This window comes from Cornus florida, unplaced genomic scaffold, assembly GCF_030987335.1.
Source record: "Cornus florida cultivar Cherokee Brave unplaced genomic scaffold, ASM3098733v1 CherokeeBrave_3.0.0_Hap2_Chr01, whole genome shotgun sequence".
NCBI lineage: Eukaryota > Viridiplantae > Streptophyta > Magnoliopsida > Cornales > Cornaceae > Cornus > Cornus florida.
In genome coordinates, this window is record NW_026775571.1 from 62,942,503 (window position 1) to 62,962,203 (window position 19,701).

Sequence of the window (19,701 nt, forward strand, 5' to 3'; positions counted from 1 at the left end):
AATGAGTCAGCAAGTATAAGTCAATTTTTTACTTCTTTTACCTTGGCAAAAAAACTCCCACCCCCAATTCTTTTTGCAAATTCCTATGAAGACTTGAACTTCGGAACCCCAAACATTGAAAGGTGAGGGAGTACCACTAATAAGCTAAACCCTGTTCCTATGAAGACACTAACTCTGGGCCTCAAAGGTGAGGAAGTCCAACAGGCTACAGTTCTTGGTGGTAGTCAGAAAGTAGAAAATAAATTAAAAAAAATTACTAATGTTGAACCTTGTGAAGGCAATGTGAAGTCATGTAAACTAAAGAATAACAATTAATCACATCAGAACTACTACTATGAGTCTGATTTAACCGATCTCACTCACTCAAGCTCCAAATGTTAAACCAAATATCAATTAATCACATTAATCAATCATAATCATCACCACTACTCTAATCCGACATTTGCATTTTGTGGCAGAGCACCATCAATAGAATTAAATACATTTTTAATAAAAGAAGGCAAATATTTTCTCTTTTTCATTTTTTTAACAAAGAAAAAAAATTGCAAAAGCATTACAACTATAATTGCAACAGTAGTCACTCCACACAGCCCATGATCCTTATTCAACCCAATTTGGTCTTCTTCAACAGAGACCAACCTATTTCTTTCCTCAACACTTCAACCCCCACAAAAATCAAAACTGCTGATCTACCACAAATCAAAATATTGAAAGAAACAATCGGACGATTCAAAATTTCTGATATCAGTCAAATTCCTCAATACCTGTAGTGGGCAGGCTTGTAAGGACCCTCAATGGGTACACTGATGTAATCAGCTTGATCCTTGGAGAGCTTAGTAAGCCTAGCACCAAGCTTCCCAAGGTGGAGAGCAGCAACCTTCTCATCAAGGTGCTTGGGCAGCACATACACCTTCTTCTCATACTTCCCGGTACTCTTCTCCTTCCACAGCTCAAGCTGAGCAATCACTTGGTTAGTGAAAGAGCATGACATCACAAAGCTAGGGTGCCCCGTAGCACAACCCAAGTTCATAAGTCTTCCCTCGGCCAACACAATGATGCCCGACTTTGTATCAGGGAAGACCCACCTGTCCGTTTGGGGCTTAATCGTGATTCGCTGCACACCGGGGAAAGTCTCTAATCCGAGCATGTCAATTTCATTATCAAAGTGGCCAATGTTGCACACGATGGCGTTGTTCTTCATCTTTCTCATGTCGTCTACCATGATAATGTCCTTGTTACCAGTGGTGGTGACAAATACATCAGCTTCGGAAACCACATCTTCAAGGGTTAAAACTTGGATGCCCTCCATAAGAGCCTGAAGAGCACAGATAGGATCGATCTCAGTCACAATCACTCGGGCCCCGGCTTGCTTCAAGGCAGCTGCACAGCCCTTGCCGACATCTCCATAACCACAGACAACTGCAACCTTGCCGGCAATCATAACATCAGTTGCTCTCATCAAGCCATCAGGGAGGGAGTGGCGGCATCCATACAAGTTATCAAACTGTTCAAACAAGGATAAGAGAAATTATTAGTCTAAAACAAGAAGAATATCACATCAATTATATATGAGAGGTCGTTGTGTTCACATAAACCAATAGAGAACAAAAGACAACAGAGTGACATCAGACTCTAGAACAAGAAGCATATTATACAATAATAACATGCCATTTATCAGATCACAGAATGATGAAATACAACTTAAACATATGTGTATATATATACACACACAAATATCATCCTTATTACCTTTATCCCACATGAATTTAACATACATTTACCCAAAAAACTATGCATACATGCATAAATTAATTTAAATTCAAGTAACTATTGCAATAAATAGTAGTACTGCCAGATTCAATCAATCATTCCCCCAAAAAAAAAATTGTCCCAGATATAAACAAGATGCTGCAAAATATAGATCAGCTATGAACTAATAATAGCAAGTTGAGTTAAAAAAAAAAAAAAATGGACAAGTGACTAGTTTCATTGTACTAAAATAAAATAAAGATCCTAATAAAATTTTAAATTTTTAAATTTTATATGTATCAAGTAGAATATAGTCCTTGCAAGAACAGAAAAAGTGAATTTATATCATTTTCATATCTTTACGATTTGAGATCAGATCTAAAATTAACTTGGGATCTCAATTTCAACCACTTAAATTTTAGCTCTACCAATACAGAAGCAATCACAGGCCTCAATCTAAATCTAAACTAAAATGTGTGTATATAAATATATATCTACATAACTATTAATCTACAGATCATATATATATATATATATATATACAGAAATATGATACCTTGCTCTTGGTGACAGAGTCATTGACATTGATAGCAGGGAACAACAGAGTCCCATTAATTTGCATCTGGTACAGCCTCTTCACACCAGTAGTCGTCTCCTCCGAAACCCCAACCAATCTCTCCTTCATCTTATGATACTTCTTCGGATCACTCTTCAATCCATCCTTAATTATGGTCAGCACAATCTGAAACTCGGCATTGTCGGTCGAGCTCGGATCGGGCACCTTCCCGCTCTTCTCAAACTCCTCCTCGGCCTTCACACCCTCATGGATCAACAAAGTCGCATCACCACCATCGTCCACAATCAGGTCGGGCCCACCACCGGGACCCCAATCGAGTGCCCTCTCGGTGCACCACCAGTATTCCTGGAGGGTCTCGCCCTTCCAGGCGAAGACCGCGGCGCTGTCCCGGGCGATGGCCGCGGCGGCGTGGTCTTGGGTGGAGAAGATGTTGCAACTGCACCAGCGGACCTCGGCGCCGAGGGCGGTTAGGGTTTCGATGAGGACCGCGGTCTGTATTGTCATGTGGAGGGAGCCGGTGATTCGGGCTCCTTTGAAGGGCTGGGAGGGGCCGAATTCGGTCCGGCATGACATGAGACCGGGCATTTCCACTTCGGCCAGCTCGATCTCGAGTCTGCCGAAGTCGGCCTGGGACATGTCCTTGACCTTGTATTCACGGCCAGAAGTGGTTTTCTCCACTGACAAGGCCATTGTTTTTGCTTGCTTTCTCTCTCTAGGGATCTGAGATGGGAGTTTGGGTTTCTTTCTCTCTCTAGATCTGAACAGAGTCACTATCTCTCTTCGCTCTGAAGCGGAGAGTGGGATGCGGACAAGTAAAGCCGGAGAGAGGGAAGTGGATATAAATAGGGTTTATAGGGTGTTAGATGGACGGTTGGGATGTGTTGGAGTGGGTGAAGTCAAAACAGTGATTCGGTGTTTGGTGGATCTTCAGGTCGAGGTCGGAGTGAGAGTGATGTTGGACCCTCGTGGGTCATGGCTTCCATTAACATGCCGCAATTTGATATAAACAATACGTTGGGTGATTATTGCATTTCACCTGTTAAAAAATGCAATCCATTTTTTTTATTATTATTTTTTTAAATTGCACTATTATACCTAACTAAGCCATGTTAGCGGGGTTGACTATTCATGTTGGCATGTCGTATTTATGTTGACACGATTATGACATGAATATAATTAGAATTAATACAAATACGACATGATTATTAATCGTGTCTAAGACCCTTGAAACTAACATGACACGATTATTACACATGCAATACGAAACGACACGCGTAACCTGTTTAATAAATGAGACAAGACCTGACATAACATGAAAATACACATTTAAGTAATTTTTGACACGAACACAACACGTTTAGATAAATGGATCATTTTTTACACGAACACGACAAGTTTAACTAAATGGGTCATTTTTGCACGAATACGATACGTTTAGTTAATCGAATTAATCTTATTTACATGAACATGATCAAACACGAACACGACACGTCTAGTTTGCGGATCAATCCGTGTCAACGCAATTACGACACAAACACAATTACCCCAAATTCAAACTATCTTATCTCGTGTCGTACTGGTATGGTGTTCGCATGTCGTGCCAAATATTGCCACGGCTACATATGAGCAAGTAAATGGGAACATAGCCCAACAAAAAGCCTAACATGAGATGAAGGCCCAAAACAAAACTGAAAATCAAGTCTTGCCCTTGGAACGACTACTGGCCTCAATAGAGGGGAAGAAACAAGGCACTACATTGGTAGACAACACCATATGCAGCCTAAGCATGAGAGACGATCAATCATGAGGGCGAGGGGGAGGTCGCTGGCCAATCACTTACCCCCAAATCAATTGATGCGATACCAGCTTCCATTTGACCCCTTAAAACCCTAGATTGTAAGTCTGCCTCTGTGAATTTTGTTCTTGCCAAATTTGGTCGATGTCGCAAGTCTCATCTCGGTCATCAAATTCCCAAAATTCTGCTAGTCTGGTGACTAATCTTTATAGTGATCATAAAGAACTAGTAATGAAGGAGTCCATCAATGTATGAAGAGGAACATCAAGTGATGAAATGATTACCCAGTCCAGGGTAAAATGGACCATCAAGGAGCCAATTATCATGCCAAAAGGAGTAAGAGGAACCATTACCAATCCTGGTCTTTAGAAGAGGAGCAGCAAGTAGAAATTAATTGAACTAGTTTTCTCCTACGCTAGGAAACATTATGAGGGATGGGTAGCTGCCAGCCTGCCAGAAGCTTTTGCCCTTAATGAGGTAATTTTTACACCATGTCACCCATAAAACATAACTGTGAAGAGCCTAGAGGTGTCTCAAGTTACAGCTTTTTTTTGAAGCTCATGGTTAGGCAGCCCTAAACCACCTTCACTCCTAGGTTTACATACTGAGATCCAAGCTACCTTTGAACCACTCTTTTTCATTATTGTACAAGACCAAAGAAAGGCTCTTAAGTGCAATTTGGGTGATTAAGAACCGCTTTAAGGAGCACAAAAAGGCATGACCAGTAAGTAATGCAACTTAGGAGCACTTATTGTATCAATTGTAGGCTCCCTACATATGAATCTATGATAGAGCCCTGCTAGTCTAGTGACTTGGTGACTAATCTTTATAGTGATATTGTCTAATTTACAATATGTGGCCTTTAAGCAGGTGGATGTAAAGGGCACTCCCAAGTCCTTGATAGTTAGATTGTCTTTCCTTATACCAAGGTAGGCATACATGACTAGTTCAGTAGATAGAGAAAGACCTGAGAAAAACACAGTGCTCATTCTAAGTTGATGGAAAGACCTGAGAGGGTTGAGAAATGATACAAAGCTTGCTTTACAACTCTTAACGAATCCAAGTTCCCATTACTTAAAAAGTAAAAGATGGATCAAACCGCAGGGCTTCTGAAAATCACTCGCCAGAACTTGTATCAGAGTAATAAAGACAATCTACATGAGATGTCAATGTAATTTATGCTCTCTTTTTTTCTTTTCTTTTTTAAATATAGATATTAATGTTTTGAAAAAAAAAAAAAAAAAAAATCATGCTAACGAACTGCATGTAAATAAAATTGTATTTTTCTTTCAATCACTTGACTACTTTTTCATCTAAATCGAATGAGTAGTCAAGTAGTCAATTTCCAATTGAGTAGGAGTAAATTAAAAGTTTATTATATTTCAATTTCCAGACAGCAGTATTATATACACGCACGTATTTCCGTGTAACTATTGAACTCCTCGTTGTTCCACTAAAAAAATAGAAACAATTTGACTTCATTCATACTGATTGATCGTACAACCACCAACCTTATGGAGGGAAATTTCGGTATGAGCCATCAGGCAAGGGGTTGTTGTGTTTTGAATGACGAAATTGTCCCTCAACAGCCAACTCACCTAAACTTTCTAAACCCCTATTTCCACATTTACCAACTTCAAAACAGTATGTTAATAAATAAAGTAATACTACTCCTAATAATAATAGAAATTTCAAAACAATGACATGGTGTTGATAAGTATATATGCAAACTGTGTGGTGAGAATAATTTTCATGAATTCACACAATTGAGTCTTTTCATGAAGGTGCTAATTATACCAAGGTGACAACTTCCTTGAGTATGCTAGCTGGTGATAATGTACTTTGAAAGGTTTTTTTAGAGATCCTATCATATATTTGTTCTAATAAAAAAAAAAAATCATTTAAAGCTACTCCTCTTTTCCTTTTTATTTTTGAGGGAAAATTAACTTACCCACTCATCAAAATCAAATCAATGTTTACTCGCTCATCAAACTTAACTTATAAGTTTGTTACATAAAATTCATGTTTCTATTCCCCTCTATTTAAGGCTATGACTTTAGTTAATTCACATGCTATCGTATCTTTCCTTATTAACTCTATTAACATTGACTTTGGTCGTTTTCTTTCTCTAGTATTACCCTCTATGTGGTTTATGTCACTTTTCTGATCCAATGCAAAGGTCTTCTTTGTACGTGTCCAAACATTTTAACCTATTTTCTCTATTTTTATCTCTAATTGGTGCTACTCCAACCATATCCCGAATATCACATTTCTAATTCTATCATTTGTAGTCTTACTGCATATCCATCTAAATATTTACAGTTTATGCCATGATCATTATATGCAATTGTTGTTTCCAAGCTGCCCAACATTAGATATCATAAAATATGGTTTGTTTTACAACTGTTCTATAAAACTCCCCTTTCAATCATAAAAGGATGCCTCCATCACACGATATACTAGTGCACTTCTCCATTTAACCCTCCATGTCTTGATTCTATGATTAATGTCATATCCAATTTCTCCCTTTTTATGAATAGATGAGCCTAAAAAATGAAAATATGCACCTTTTTATACCTATTAATTCTTAATTTTCATTAGGGTTAATTACAAAAACACTCCCTGAGGTTTGGGGTATTGACAAGCATATATAAGAAAGCCATTTTTTGAACACTCACACCTCCTGCCCGAAATTTAATCCAAACAAGCCCTTAAAAGTTGTGAAAAGACGAGATTACCCTTTAATAAAATATCAATTATTAATCTAAAATATCAAAATATATATATATGACAGAATTACCCTTCTTAAATCATAGGTTTTTCTCTCTACCCTCTGCTCCGAAAAAACCCAAACTCAATGACCAGTGTCATGCCGCCACCGCCGTTGTAGTTCTAACCTCCGCGCAATGCTGCGCCACCACCGTTGGAGTTCTGAGCTTTGCGTTGAGGACTAATGAGGATGCCATCGAGCCGTTACAGGAACCGCGAACCAAAAAATCGTCATCGGAATCGTGATTGATTCCTCATTGCCGGCTCGAATTCTGATTTGCCCGACAACAGCCTTTGGCCAAACAAAACTCCAGATACTCTCCAGCAATGGCCTCTACCCAAACCCTCACTGTCGTCTATTTTTAGCAAAAGGGAGACTTGGTGGGATGAAGCGATAGTTGAGAATAGCGGCTGTGATGGATCCAGCGGGGACGAGTTAGCGGTGAGTTTTGCGAGGATGAACTTGGCCTCAGCTTTAGAGAGCTCGACTGGTGGAGAGCTTAACTGTGGATGGCTCGGCCGTGGAGGACTCGCAGCTTAGCCAGTGAGGGCTCAGCCTCGGCTGTGGGCAACGGGAAGATGGCCTCGGCAGTGGGTGACAGGCTAATAGCACTAAACGCCGGTGGATAGCTTGGCTGGATGGAATCGGCAGTAGTTGGCTCGGTTGACTTCGGAACAGTAGTGACGGGCGTGGCTGACTGACAGCGGCGGTGACGGGCTCTGACTCGTCCAAGTTGGACTCAGTCGGGTTCAATGGCTGTGCTGGGAAGGTGGAGAGATGGGGATGGTAGACAGCTCGGGTTCAATTAGTTGGGTTTTGGTTTTTAATGGGTTCAATTGGCTAGATTTTTAGTTGGTTTTTCATGGGATCAATTGATGGGTTTTGGTTGTGGTGGTAGAAGTTGCAGTGGTGGGTGGAGAGAGAAAGAATAGGTGGGCAGTATTGGTGGCGGCGGTGGCGGTAATACAGCCGGGTTCAATGGCTGCCTCTACCCTATGTTTTGTATGTATGTATATATAAATATATGTGTGTAATTTTGAATTGTTGGGTTTATGCGATGGTGGTGGAACAACGAAGAAGAAGGTGGTTGTCGAGGTTACGGTGGTGGTGAGTGGTGGTTGTGTATATTAGCTAAGGTTACTTTGGTCATTTTACGTTGTCAAAGGGTAAACATGTAATTTCATCCAATTTAGAGTGTCATTGTTTAAGTTTGCAAACTTGGAGAGTCTCGTTGTCCAAAAAAGAACTAACTTATATGTGACTGTCAATACGATAAATTCCAGATGTGTCGTTCTAATTAACCCTTTTTATTACATTTCCCCAAAACCTCTAATTTGACATTAACTCTTTCTCAAGTCTCATCAACTGAAACAATACTATCCAAAAATAACATACACCACGAAATCTCATCTTTGATGCATCTTGTCATGACTGCAAATTGATTCTCCAATACTCTCGTCTCTTGTCTTGGGTGGTGCTCAATCACCCTCTCATAAAGTTTCATTTTTATATACGAAGGAAATAAAATATGAGAAAAAAAAATTATCATTTTAATATTTTTCTTATTCACCATTTTTAGAAAATTTTAAATTCTCTTAAATAAGAGATGAAAATGTGAAAGAAATCATTTTTTTTTTTATCTTCTACTTCTTTTTTCTTTTCATTTTCTATCCACAAACCAAACATTACAATTCAACCATGATTACAGAATAAATGTCACCTAAATAATAATTAACAGATAAATGATAGCCAACCACTTTTTCAAATAAAAAATAAACCACCAACTCTCTTTTCACTTCCACCACCACCAAACCAAAGTTTAAAAAATTACTAAGAAAAGATGAAAAAGGAAAAAAGAAAAAAATAAAGAAAAAGAAAACACAAGGATACAACGGTAATTCAAATATCATGAACTCTTATAACCACTTACAACTTCACTACCACTGCATTCCCTCATCCCCTCTCCCTCTCTCTACCCATTCCACTTTCTCTCTCTAGAATCTCCGATGGATCCCGTGGACTCCTGGGGCAACACCTCTCTCCAAACCGTCGACCCGGAGATCCACGACCTCATCGAGAAGGAGAAACGCCGGCAGTGCCGAGGAATCGAGCTCATCGCCTCCGAGAACTTCACCTCCTTCGCCGTCATCGAAGCCCTCGGCAGCGCGCTCACCAACAAGTACTCCGAGGGCTTGCCGGGAAACCGTTACTACGGCGGCAACGAGTACATCGACCAGATCGAGAACCTCTGCCGGAGCAGAGCCCTCAAGACCTTCCGTCTCGACCCCACCAAATGGGGCGTCAATGTGCAGCCCTATTCGGGATCTCCCGCCAATTTCGCCGCCTACACGGCGGTGCTCAACCCGCACGATCGGATCATGGGCCTGGATTTACCGTCCGGTGGTCACTTGACTCATGGGTACTACACTTCCGGTGGGAAGAAGATATCGGCGACGTCCATTTACTTCGAGAGCTTGCCGTATAAGGTGAATTCGAGTACTGGATATATCGATTACGAGAAATTGGAGGAGAAGGCGTTGGATTTCAGGCCCAAATTGATCATTTGTGGAGGGAGTGCGTACCCTAGGGATTGGGATTACGCGAGGTTTCGGGCTGTTGCGGATAAGTGTGGTGCTCTTTTGCTCTGTGACATGGCTCATATTAGTGGACTTGTTGCTGCTGAGGTACATTTTTTTTTTGACACTTATGTGTTTTTGGTATAAATGTTATAGAATCTGGAAAAATATTATTGATTTTGAAATTAAATTTGTGGGTAATTTGGAGTTGTTGTTGTGATGTGGGTATGGTTTGTTTGGATGAAATGTGGAGATCTGAATTTGGGATTTTTGAATTTCAGTTTGATTTCTTTGGTGACATTGAAGGTCTTACTGGGATTATGCTGCTTAGTTATGTTCTTCACTAATATTCACTTGTGTGTTCTTGAGTCTAATTATTAGATCCTTATATCTTCTAGTTTTTTACTATAGAATCTGTAAACTTGGGTTTTGGTTGTTTAAAACAGGCTAACTTGTGTGACTTTGCTTCTATATTTCCTTCTCTTTGTCATTTTTTTCTGCCCCACCCACCCACTTATTTTCTTGTTTTTTATGATGTGGGTCATATTCTTTTTTCCAGTGGATTGTTCTGGTCCATGTTTGGATATGAGAAGTTCCCATTTTTAATATATATTTTATTATCAATTCTCTTTAATTTTATTTTTTTGGTTTGCATCTTATAAATCAAGATCTCAGTTTTGATGTATTTCAGTAGTTTTATAATATATTTAAATTTGCGCATACTCGTGAAATTAAAAAAATCCTACTTTAGAATCAATTCGTTTTGTGTTTGAGTCGATTGAAAATCAGTTGCAAGGCAAAGAAATTTAGGTCAGATATACATAGTAGTTTGTTTTTGATAGCCAAGTCACACACATGCCCCCATTATTGTCCAATTCAATTGGAGACTCAAAACATCAACCTTCCATTTGGAAGGAGGAGGAGTTCAGTTGAGCTAAGCAATTGGCCAAGGATATTTTTTTTTGTTTTTTGACTCTATTGCAAAGTTGAATGATCTAAATGAATGTTTAAAGAAAAATTTGTGGTATTGTCTTTAAGTATCAATTTTTACCACAAAATTTAAAAAAAAAAAAAAAAAAAAAAAAAAAATTGTGTTACTTGATGCGATAATTTAACTCTTATATTGAAATATAGATCACATCTGAGCCTAAATTAATTATATGAGTTCAGCTAGGTAAAAATTGGTTACTTGCTAAGTGTCCATATCCAGTGATGGGATAGCTCAACCATAAAGATGTGCCTACCTGGGGTAGTGTTTTATTTATATATATATTTTTATACGTGTGTGTTTTTAAAATTTAGTCCCCTCAAATTTTGATTTGTGCATCTAAAACTTAAATGTACATTTAACCCAACTGTAATGGAATCATAATGTCATGCAGAAATAGCCAATCTCAAAGCAAAATTATGAAAATCACGGACTATTTACAATGTCAATTTTAACGGGTTTTTGCTCTTTCTAATTTAAATATTTTTTTTCCTTTTGGTGTAGGAAGCTGCAGATCCCTTCGAATACTGTGACATAGTAACAACTACTACCCACAAGAGCCTCAGAGGTCCTAGGGCTGGTATGATCTTCTACCGGAAGGGCCCCAAACCAGCCAAGAAAGGCCAGCCAGAAGATGCAGTTTATGACTTTGAAGACAAGGTAAACTTTGCTGTTTTCCCCTCCCTCCAGGGCGGTCCCCACAATCACCAGATCGGTGCTCTGGCTGTTGCCCTGAAACAGGCCATGTCTCCTGGGTTCAAGGCCTATGCCAAGCAAGTGAAGGCCAATGCAGTTGCCCTTGGAAACTACCTGATGGGCAAAGGGTACAAGCTTGTCACTAGTGGAACTGAAAATCACCTTGTTCTCTGGGATCTTCGTCCTCTTGGATTAACTGGTAAATGCATTGGATCTTTTCTTCTTTTTTTTTTTTTTTTGGGTTGTAAATTTAGTATTTATGAACATTTATTTTGATAAAATTTTAAATATTTATCTCATCTTTATAGGCAATAAGGTTGAGAAGCTTTGTGACCTATGCAACATTACTGTGAACAAGAATGCTGTTTTTGGTGACAGCAGTGCTTTGGCCCCTGGAGGGGTTCGCATTGGTATGTACTGAGTTTGCATTGAATGATCTTTTTGTCATAACTTCAAATTAATTGAGAAAAAACATATATATATATATATATATATATATATATATATATTTATTTATTTACTCTATATGTCATAATTTACAGATGAAAACTGAAAACTACTGCATGAAAATGTAATTTAAAGGTTTGTTTGGAAGCAACTACAAGAGAGTGTATTTACCGGAAAAAACTAACAAGGAAGAATGAGTTTTCTTATCAGCAGAGTTCTGCATGAAAATGTAATTTAAAGGTTTGTTTGGAAGCAACTACAAGAGAGTGTATTTACCGGAAAAAACTAACAAGGAAGAATGAGTTTTCTTATCAGCATAGTTATTTCTGTCCCCAACCGGACCCCACTATGGAGGGAGGAAATTATGAAATTCCAACATTTAACATTTCTAAAAAGATAAAATTTCGACTTCACCAACAAAGACCCTCTATGTTTTTAGGACATGATGCAGAAATATAGAAGATAGTTTGATGTTGAAGTTAAAAGAAATGATAGAAATGTAATTTTATTGTGAGAACTTTTGTAGAAGTCCTTTAAACATGCTCTAACCCACCAATACTTCTGCAATCCCCTAGAACAAATTTTGCCGGTAGCCATTTTCACCTCACCTATCTTAAAGAATTCATTCTGATTTCTATTGTTTCAGTTCTTAATTCAGAATTCGTTCCAGTTTACCCAAAGCTCCTAGTCTATAATTTCTTATTCTTTATATTTTTTTCCCCTTTTCTTTTTTCCATTTCTTTAAATGAATTAAGAAAAGATGCATTAACAGTTCTTTGCTTGAAAAGAATTAATAATGATAGCTCCTGTTTTGTTTGCAGGTACTCCGGCCATGACTTCCAGAGGGTTGGTTGAGAAGGACTTTGAACAGATTGCAGAGTTCCTCCACCGGGCTGTGACTGTCACATTGAAAATCCAGGAGGAGTTCGGAAAGCTCTTGAAGGACTTCAACAAGGGTCTGGTGAACAACAAAGACATGGAGGAACTCAAGGCTGACGTCGAGAAGTTCTCGTCCTCTTTTGACATGCCCGGCTTCTTGATGTCTGAAATGAAGTACAAGGATTAAGCTCTCCAAAGTTTTCTTTGTTATTGTATCATCTTCTTGTTTGTTTGAATCATAAAACTTCCTCTTTGAATTTTGGCATTCATATCATCTACTTGGGGGAAGAATAACGGTCAACTATTCTCCATACTACTCTTGTTTCCTGTGTTTTAGGATAGTGATCTGATTTTATTTTTATGAACTTAATTGATGTAGGGCTTGGCCAATGAATTTCACTTGTAAAGGTTAATCTAGCCCTGGAAGATCCCTGTTTGGATTGACTTATCAAACAACGTTTTTGTTAAATTATAATTTTGTCCTTCTACTTTATTTTATATATCATTAATGTTAGTTATATATTAAACAAATCCTAGTTTATTCTATTCATATTTTTTTGTATTATTCTAATTTGAAAACTTGTATATATTATTTTGATATTTCAATAATAATTTTAATATTAAATTTAAATTGAGGGGTTGAATCTCGTGTTTATGGCATAAGAAAAAAAAGAAACTATTATCATAATTGAAAATTTGTTTTATTATTCACTTCTTGTTAAACTAGTTTTATAATTATGAAAATACTATACAAATTCGTCCTGACCTATTTAATTAATGATGACTTGTTTAATAAATGATTTTAGGGTGGGACGAGGATAATTATTTTAAACGGAAATGGAGATGGGGATGGGGATGAGGCTGACGTTTCCGCCCCCAAACCGTTTCATTGCCGTCCCTAACCCGGGCTTCTCATGCTACCATCTCCATTTAAGTATAGCTTGGAACCCATCGCCCTACCCTACTTTAGACCGTAATGGCGGGAAAAGGTTCATACACGCTGGCAGTGCAAGTTTATTTTGGTTCCTAACAGTAACAGACCCGGTAAGATATTCCAAAAATTCTAAAATAATTGTATCTTCAATCATTCCAGTGACATGTAAAAATTAATTCATGAAAATATAAATGATCTTGTAATTTTTTTAAAAAGGAAACAATATTTATGGGAAATAACCCTGTCAACTGTATAAAAAAAAAAATGAAAAAGTTAAAAGATTCCTAACTGATGCAATTCAGAAGGAAAGAAAAAAATTTGGATGAAAGGGAGAGAAAAATGTATGTATGAGACATCCTTACGGAAGAGATTATGTATTGTCTTCTTTTTGTTCAGTTGGATAGAAGATAAGAGAATAAACTCATAATTTATTATATTAATTAACAGAGAAGAAAACAGAAAATTTTAATTGTTTTTACTATTATTTGTAATTATATTTATAATATTGTAATTTATAAATGATATTAGCGTAATTTAAACTTGTATAATTTAAGATAATATTTAATTTAAAATTTTTATAATAGTTCACTTGTCTTCCCTCCCCTATTTGTAAAAGGGAATGATGAATCATATTTCCTATTCTCTTATATCATCTTTACCAAACAAAGAAAATTTGTCCATTCCTTCTTATTTTTTCTACACTCTTCTTTCCTTTTTCCTATTCGGACACAACTAGGGCTGCAACTCAGGCGGGCTCAGCCTGAAATAACCCGAGCCCAGCCCGAAATTTTGTGGGCTTGGGCAATGTTTTTCTAATTTCGATTTAGGCCTGGGCTATATATTTTGAGTCAGAATTCAATTCGAGCTAGACTTGGGTTGATATGGATGAAACTTGAAGCCCAACCCGAGCCCGAAAATATTATATATATATATATATATATATATATATATATATATTTATTTATTTATAATTATATTTAAGTCACAAGAGTGTAGCAGCTAAATTGGTATTGTGTTTGGGATTTATGCTTAAGGTGTCAAGTTTAAGTCATGGGTGTAGCATTAATTGATTTATTTTTTACACACAAATTCTTCTGAGGTGGGCTTGGGCAGCTCGGGCTTAAGGCGTTACACACAAATTCTTTTGAGGTGGGCTTGGGTAGCTCGGGCTTAAGGCGGGCTGGGCTTAGGTTGAAGATTTTCTATATAGGCCTAGTCCAAGATGAGTTCCATGCCTGCCCAACCCACCTGAGTTGCAACCCTAAACACAATACAAAAAAAAAAAGTGGAACACCTTAGAAAGCTTCATAATTTAAAATTAAAATTTGTAATTTCAAACCCACATTTGATAGTTCTTAAACATGTGTTAAATGTTATTTATGAACCTTGATCTTGGCATAATTTTTTCTTTTTAAATAAATTATGCCGACCTACTTTGAAGTTTATCCAAATTACCCAGAGATGATATTGTTTGATAATTTCTTTTGACCCCTTGTTAGAGTTCACCGGTAATTTTTTAAGGGTTAAATGCTTTGTGACATCCCCCTCTGGTTTACCTTTATTGCTAACAGATTAAATTAGTGAAAAAAAAAAAAACAAAAAAAAAACTTAAACCTCCCCTGGTTTGGTTAACTTTGTCCTAACATCCCCTTTCGTTAGTTGATCATTAGAAAAGTCAAAAGTCAACTAATTTAAAAAACATAATGCCAAAACTATCATTCCTCAATTTAAGTCATTTTAATTTGGATACAAATATCAACCTAAATTAATTTAAATATATCATTTTAATTTAGGCATAAACCATGAATCAAATAAGTACGTGTACCATATGTGTAAGAATCTCGAATACACCTATGATTGGGCATCTCATGGAAAATCCTAAAAACAAACATCTAGTATTTCCAATCTAGTTTCGTTCCTCATTTCTTCTTTAAATCAATCTAATAAAATTATTATGAAATTAATTAATATTATGGATATATATATATATATATATATATATATATATATATATATATATATATATATATATATATTCTAAATCAATCCAATGAAATAATTATGAAATTGATTTTGAGTTATGATACATAATTTAGCTGATTAAGCCAACAATATAAATAGACTACAATATGATTATTCAATATATTTTATATAATGTTCATAATATAATGTCATCTTTTTTCTCTGTTTATTTCTTCATCTTTTTTTTTTTTTTTCCTTACCTTCCTTCATTTTATGAATTAAATTGATTGAAAATACTATAACATTAGTCAGCATGAAGCATATAATTAGCTTTACCAATCATATGCTCTCAATTAAATATCGAACAATATGTTAGTATAATTCACAATATGTTTAATTTAAGCCTCAATTAAACATCCAACTTAATGAAAAATTTAATAAAAAAAGTCAAGGTCCACATCAGGCCTAGTTGGTCTCAAACTCATTTATGGCCTCATACATCTCATCTTCACTAGTTAATGATAGTTTTGGCATTATATATTTTTAATTAGTTGACTTGTGACTTTTTAAACTGTCAATTAACGAAGGGGGTGTTGGGCAAAGTTAACCAAACTTGAGGGGAGCTTTAGGCTTTTTTTTTTTTTTTTTTTTTTCCATTAATTTAATCTGTGAGTAATAAAGGCAAAGCTGAGGTTAATGGCAAATGCAAAATTATCATTTTGCCCTTATTTTTAATAAAAAGAATTGCATACCAGCGGCTAATGTCATAAAAGGAATACAAATTTACTTTGTACCCCTATAAAAAAAAATTTAAAAAAAATGCTAAACACTCTTGTTTTTGACCCATCAATTCTCTTTGTATCATTTTCACTGCAAAACTTAAATCCTCCTTCTCTCTCCTGGTAGGGGCGGCTTAATATAATGTGCGATCTTAGGCAAAAAAATATAAAATTAGTATTTAATATGTAATATATTAATAAAGTGATAGTTAATTATATTTATTTAAAAACTATTTACTTGATTGCAAAATTTATAATTAGATTCTTGTATTACTTTTGTTAAAGTTTTTTTCCCCCTTAATATAACCAGTGTAATAGATATATACTCAATAATAATCCAACACGTGTAATGACAGAGGAGGAGAAAAAAAAAACGTGGAATGAGGGGAGGAGAAACAAAGGTGGAGTAAGGATATAAATGACCCACTATTAAATCTCTGTTATTGGTTGGAGTCTAATAAATAAATAATTTTTTTATGGAGGTGATAATATAAGGAAATAAATATTTTTTAGGCCTTCTGTTATTAGTATTATTATTAATTTTTTTTTGAGGTATAACAATATGAGAAAATAAAATTTTGAAAAGTAATAATCTAAGAAAAATAAAAAAATTGGTTCAGTTTATTTCGAGGCAATATAATCTTTTAGTTCAGTTTATTTCAGTGTTTCAGTGCTTCTTTCACTAGCTTGCATTAGCTTAATCATTTCTCTCTTCTTACATTCCATCACTCTAATTCTGAAGCCCTTTTATACAAAGACAAAAAGAACCTTGAGAGAGTGTCCAAGCTCTCCACAATTGCTTTAGTGTGATGCCTCTCACGACCAATTTTGGAATAGCACTATTCCATCTTTTTTGGATTCTCTGTGAATCCAAGCATGCCCGCATGTTCCATCTTCCACATTCGACCTGGAAGAATTTTTGCTGCTAACATATATTTTTGTAAATTTATCTTTGTAGTGCCTAAAGTATTCATTTTAATCAAAATTTTCATCCATTCATCATCTATTTCATGAAAAAGCTTGAGTAAGGGTATGAAAACCTTACATTATTTATTACAATGTTAACCTCCAATCTGTCAATTGCTTCACGAATCTTCCTTGTACAGTTAAAATTAATGACATTGTTCTCGAACTAGTTCTTTCGGTAGTTGTATTGAAACACTTTTGAAATATAGACTACTTATTATGGCACCAAGGTCTAGACTGTCTAGTTATGCCATTTGTGGTGGTGGCCAGGGAAGGGGTAGAGGAGGTGGAGATGGTGATAGGTGTGGCAGCATTGACAGAGAGGAGAGAGAGAATGCAGAGAGGAAAAAGTGGAGAGAAATAAAATAGAGACAGTGTACGAAATTTATGTAAACTGAATTAGGAAATCATACACATACACAAGACACACGACTAAATATAATTAGGTTAAACATACCTGCAAAAGCATCACCAAAACTCAGTAGGAAAAATGAAGAAATCCAACCTCTTAACGAAAACCTGATCTTGTGTTGCTTTTGATCAGTGTTAGATTTATGAGAAAAATTCTCATACTTCTACTTTTGTCACCCTATCATTTCATCTATTTCACCCTTTTGTGACGTCAGGAAATTCTTTGCATAGTGGTGAAATGACTGATTTTGCCCCTTGGAGTGGAATTTTGGTCAAGTGGGTCTCGGACCGGAACATAGCCAATATTATAATGATTTCTAAAGTTTTTGGACCTTCTGAAAGCAATGGCGATGTCTATTTATCCATTTGACTTTTCGTTAAAAAAGTCAAACCTTTGCGTTGACCGTTTGACCTCTAATGTATAGACTTAGTTACATGTGGGCCCAAGTTGTAAGGTAGGAAATATTACAATACTTTTTTAGGTTTTTGGACATTCTAAGAAGAATGGTGAGGTCCATGAGTGAGTTTGACTATCAGTGTGAAAAGTCAAACTTAGGGTTGATCATTCAGGTCACACCAAACGTTTTGGTCAAACTGTGTGATGGGGAAGGGTAGGTGATGAGCGCTGAATATTGCATATTCAAGCTCTTAAACGCGTGTATGTTAAAGACCCTAAGTGATAATTCTATCCAATTTTAGACTGATTTTAGTATATTTGTCTTTTGTAGGTGATTTCCCGAAGAAAAAGACAAAATCGTGATTCTAGAGACTTAAAGACTGTTTCCGAGGCTTATGGAGTTGTCCCAGACCATCTGAAGCAAGTTTGGAGTCCAACAGGAGATTCAGGAGAAGTTCAAGTGCCAGAGCTCAAGTACAAAGTGGAATGAAGTAAGAAAAGTGACTAAGGCAAAAATGCTCAAGCACCGAATTCTCTGCTCGAGCAGAAAATAAAAAGCTCGAGCCTTTTCCCAAGAGCTCAAGCACAAACTCCCCTAGGAAGATGAAAAGACGCTTCGTATTTCTCAAAATGCTCGAGTATAAATCCACCTGGGAAAATAAAAAGTTATGTCAGAAATCCAAGACCAAAATGCTCGAGCCTTTTCAAAAAGCTCGAGCAAAAGTTCAAAAAACTCGAGCATAATTTTCTCTACTCGAGCACTCCAGCCAAGGTGATCGAGCACCACAGTGAAAAATCCTAAAATATTCTAAGTGTTGAGCAAAAAGATGCTTTAGAAAAAAATTGAAGAAATTTGGCCAAGTTTGGAATTCTAAGCTCGAGCACAGGCATAAAAGCTCGAGCACAAGATTCTCTGCTTGAGCATTTTCTCTTTAGGCAGATTTTTTAAGTGCGGGATTAATTCTAATTGCGTCCCATTAAGTCCCGAAAGGACCTAGATGACCCCAGAAGACCTAAAAGCCCATCCAATAAGGGATAGAAGTCAGATGCTTCTGTAAAAGAAGGTGAAAGACTACAGAAAAGGGGCTCTTACAACTCCTGCAATATTCTAGATCTAGTGGCGGCTTTTAGGGTTTTTGAAGTTTTTTCTAAAGATTTGAAGAAAAAGATTCACATAAGAGAAGTGCAGTCCATGATGATAAATTCTACACCAACAAAAATTATATTTTCCATCGACATGAGTAGCTAAATCCCTTCTTAAGGCATTGATGTAACCCGAATCCGATTACTATGGTTTGATTGTTCTAAACTTTTGGATTTTCATTATTAATGTATAATTGATTGCTTGATTATTAGGTAATTAACTTAGATCTTCTAAGCAATTGGGGTTTTAATTGAATAAATTAGTTTTTGATAAATTAATACTTTGTCTTAGATTTAATTCTTCTTAATCAAACTCAACCTATTCTTATTGTTTGAGATTGGCGGCTAAGGGCTTCTCATGACAATAAGAATAGAGATCATGCAATGGTGCATAAACCGTTTTTGTGAATGAACATTTTCATAATCTATGTTTAGGGAAGACGGATTATTCTGCAAAATTAGTTGGAAGTACATAGATAGATAATTCGTGTTAACCGAAGATAGGTTATTATCAACAAACATTCATGATTTGTATTTCTTAAAATTAAATTAAATGAATGTTAATAATTTTAAATCCGATTATACATAAACATTGAAATCCCATGGTTGAGACAATTGACCATAGCATGAGG

The 19,701-nt window shown here is 36.3% G+C and overlaps 2 protein-coding genes across 2 annotated transcripts; one reads left to right on the top strand and one right to left on the bottom strand.

Annotated features, from left to right (window-relative positions):
* Positions 1–377: 377 nt before the first annotated feature.
* LOC132298802 (adenosylhomocysteinase 1) lies at positions 378–3,147 on the bottom strand. The gene is made up of 2 exons (XM_059795161.1): positions 2,306–3,147; positions 378–1,504 (listed from the first exon to the last, which is right to left on the bottom strand). Exons 1-2 carry the CDS (start codon positions 3,014–3,016, stop codon positions 758–760), a joined length of 1,458 nt encoding a protein of 485 aa, XP_059651144.1. The 5' UTR covers positions 3,017–3,147; the 3' UTR covers positions 378–757.
* A 5,671-nt stretch (positions 3,148–8,818) lies between these two features.
* LOC132298813 (serine hydroxymethyltransferase 4) lies at positions 8,819–12,952 on the top strand. Its single transcript, XM_059795168.1, has 4 exons — positions 8,819–9,575; positions 10,960–11,350; positions 11,460–11,561; positions 12,420–12,952. The coding sequence occupies exons 1-4, from the start codon at positions 8,898–8,900 to the stop codon at positions 12,662–12,664; spliced, it is 1,416 nt and encodes a 471-aa protein (XP_059651151.1). The 5' UTR covers positions 8,819–8,897; the 3' UTR covers positions 12,665–12,952.
* The last annotated feature ends 6,749 nt before the right edge of the window (positions 12,953–19,701 follow it).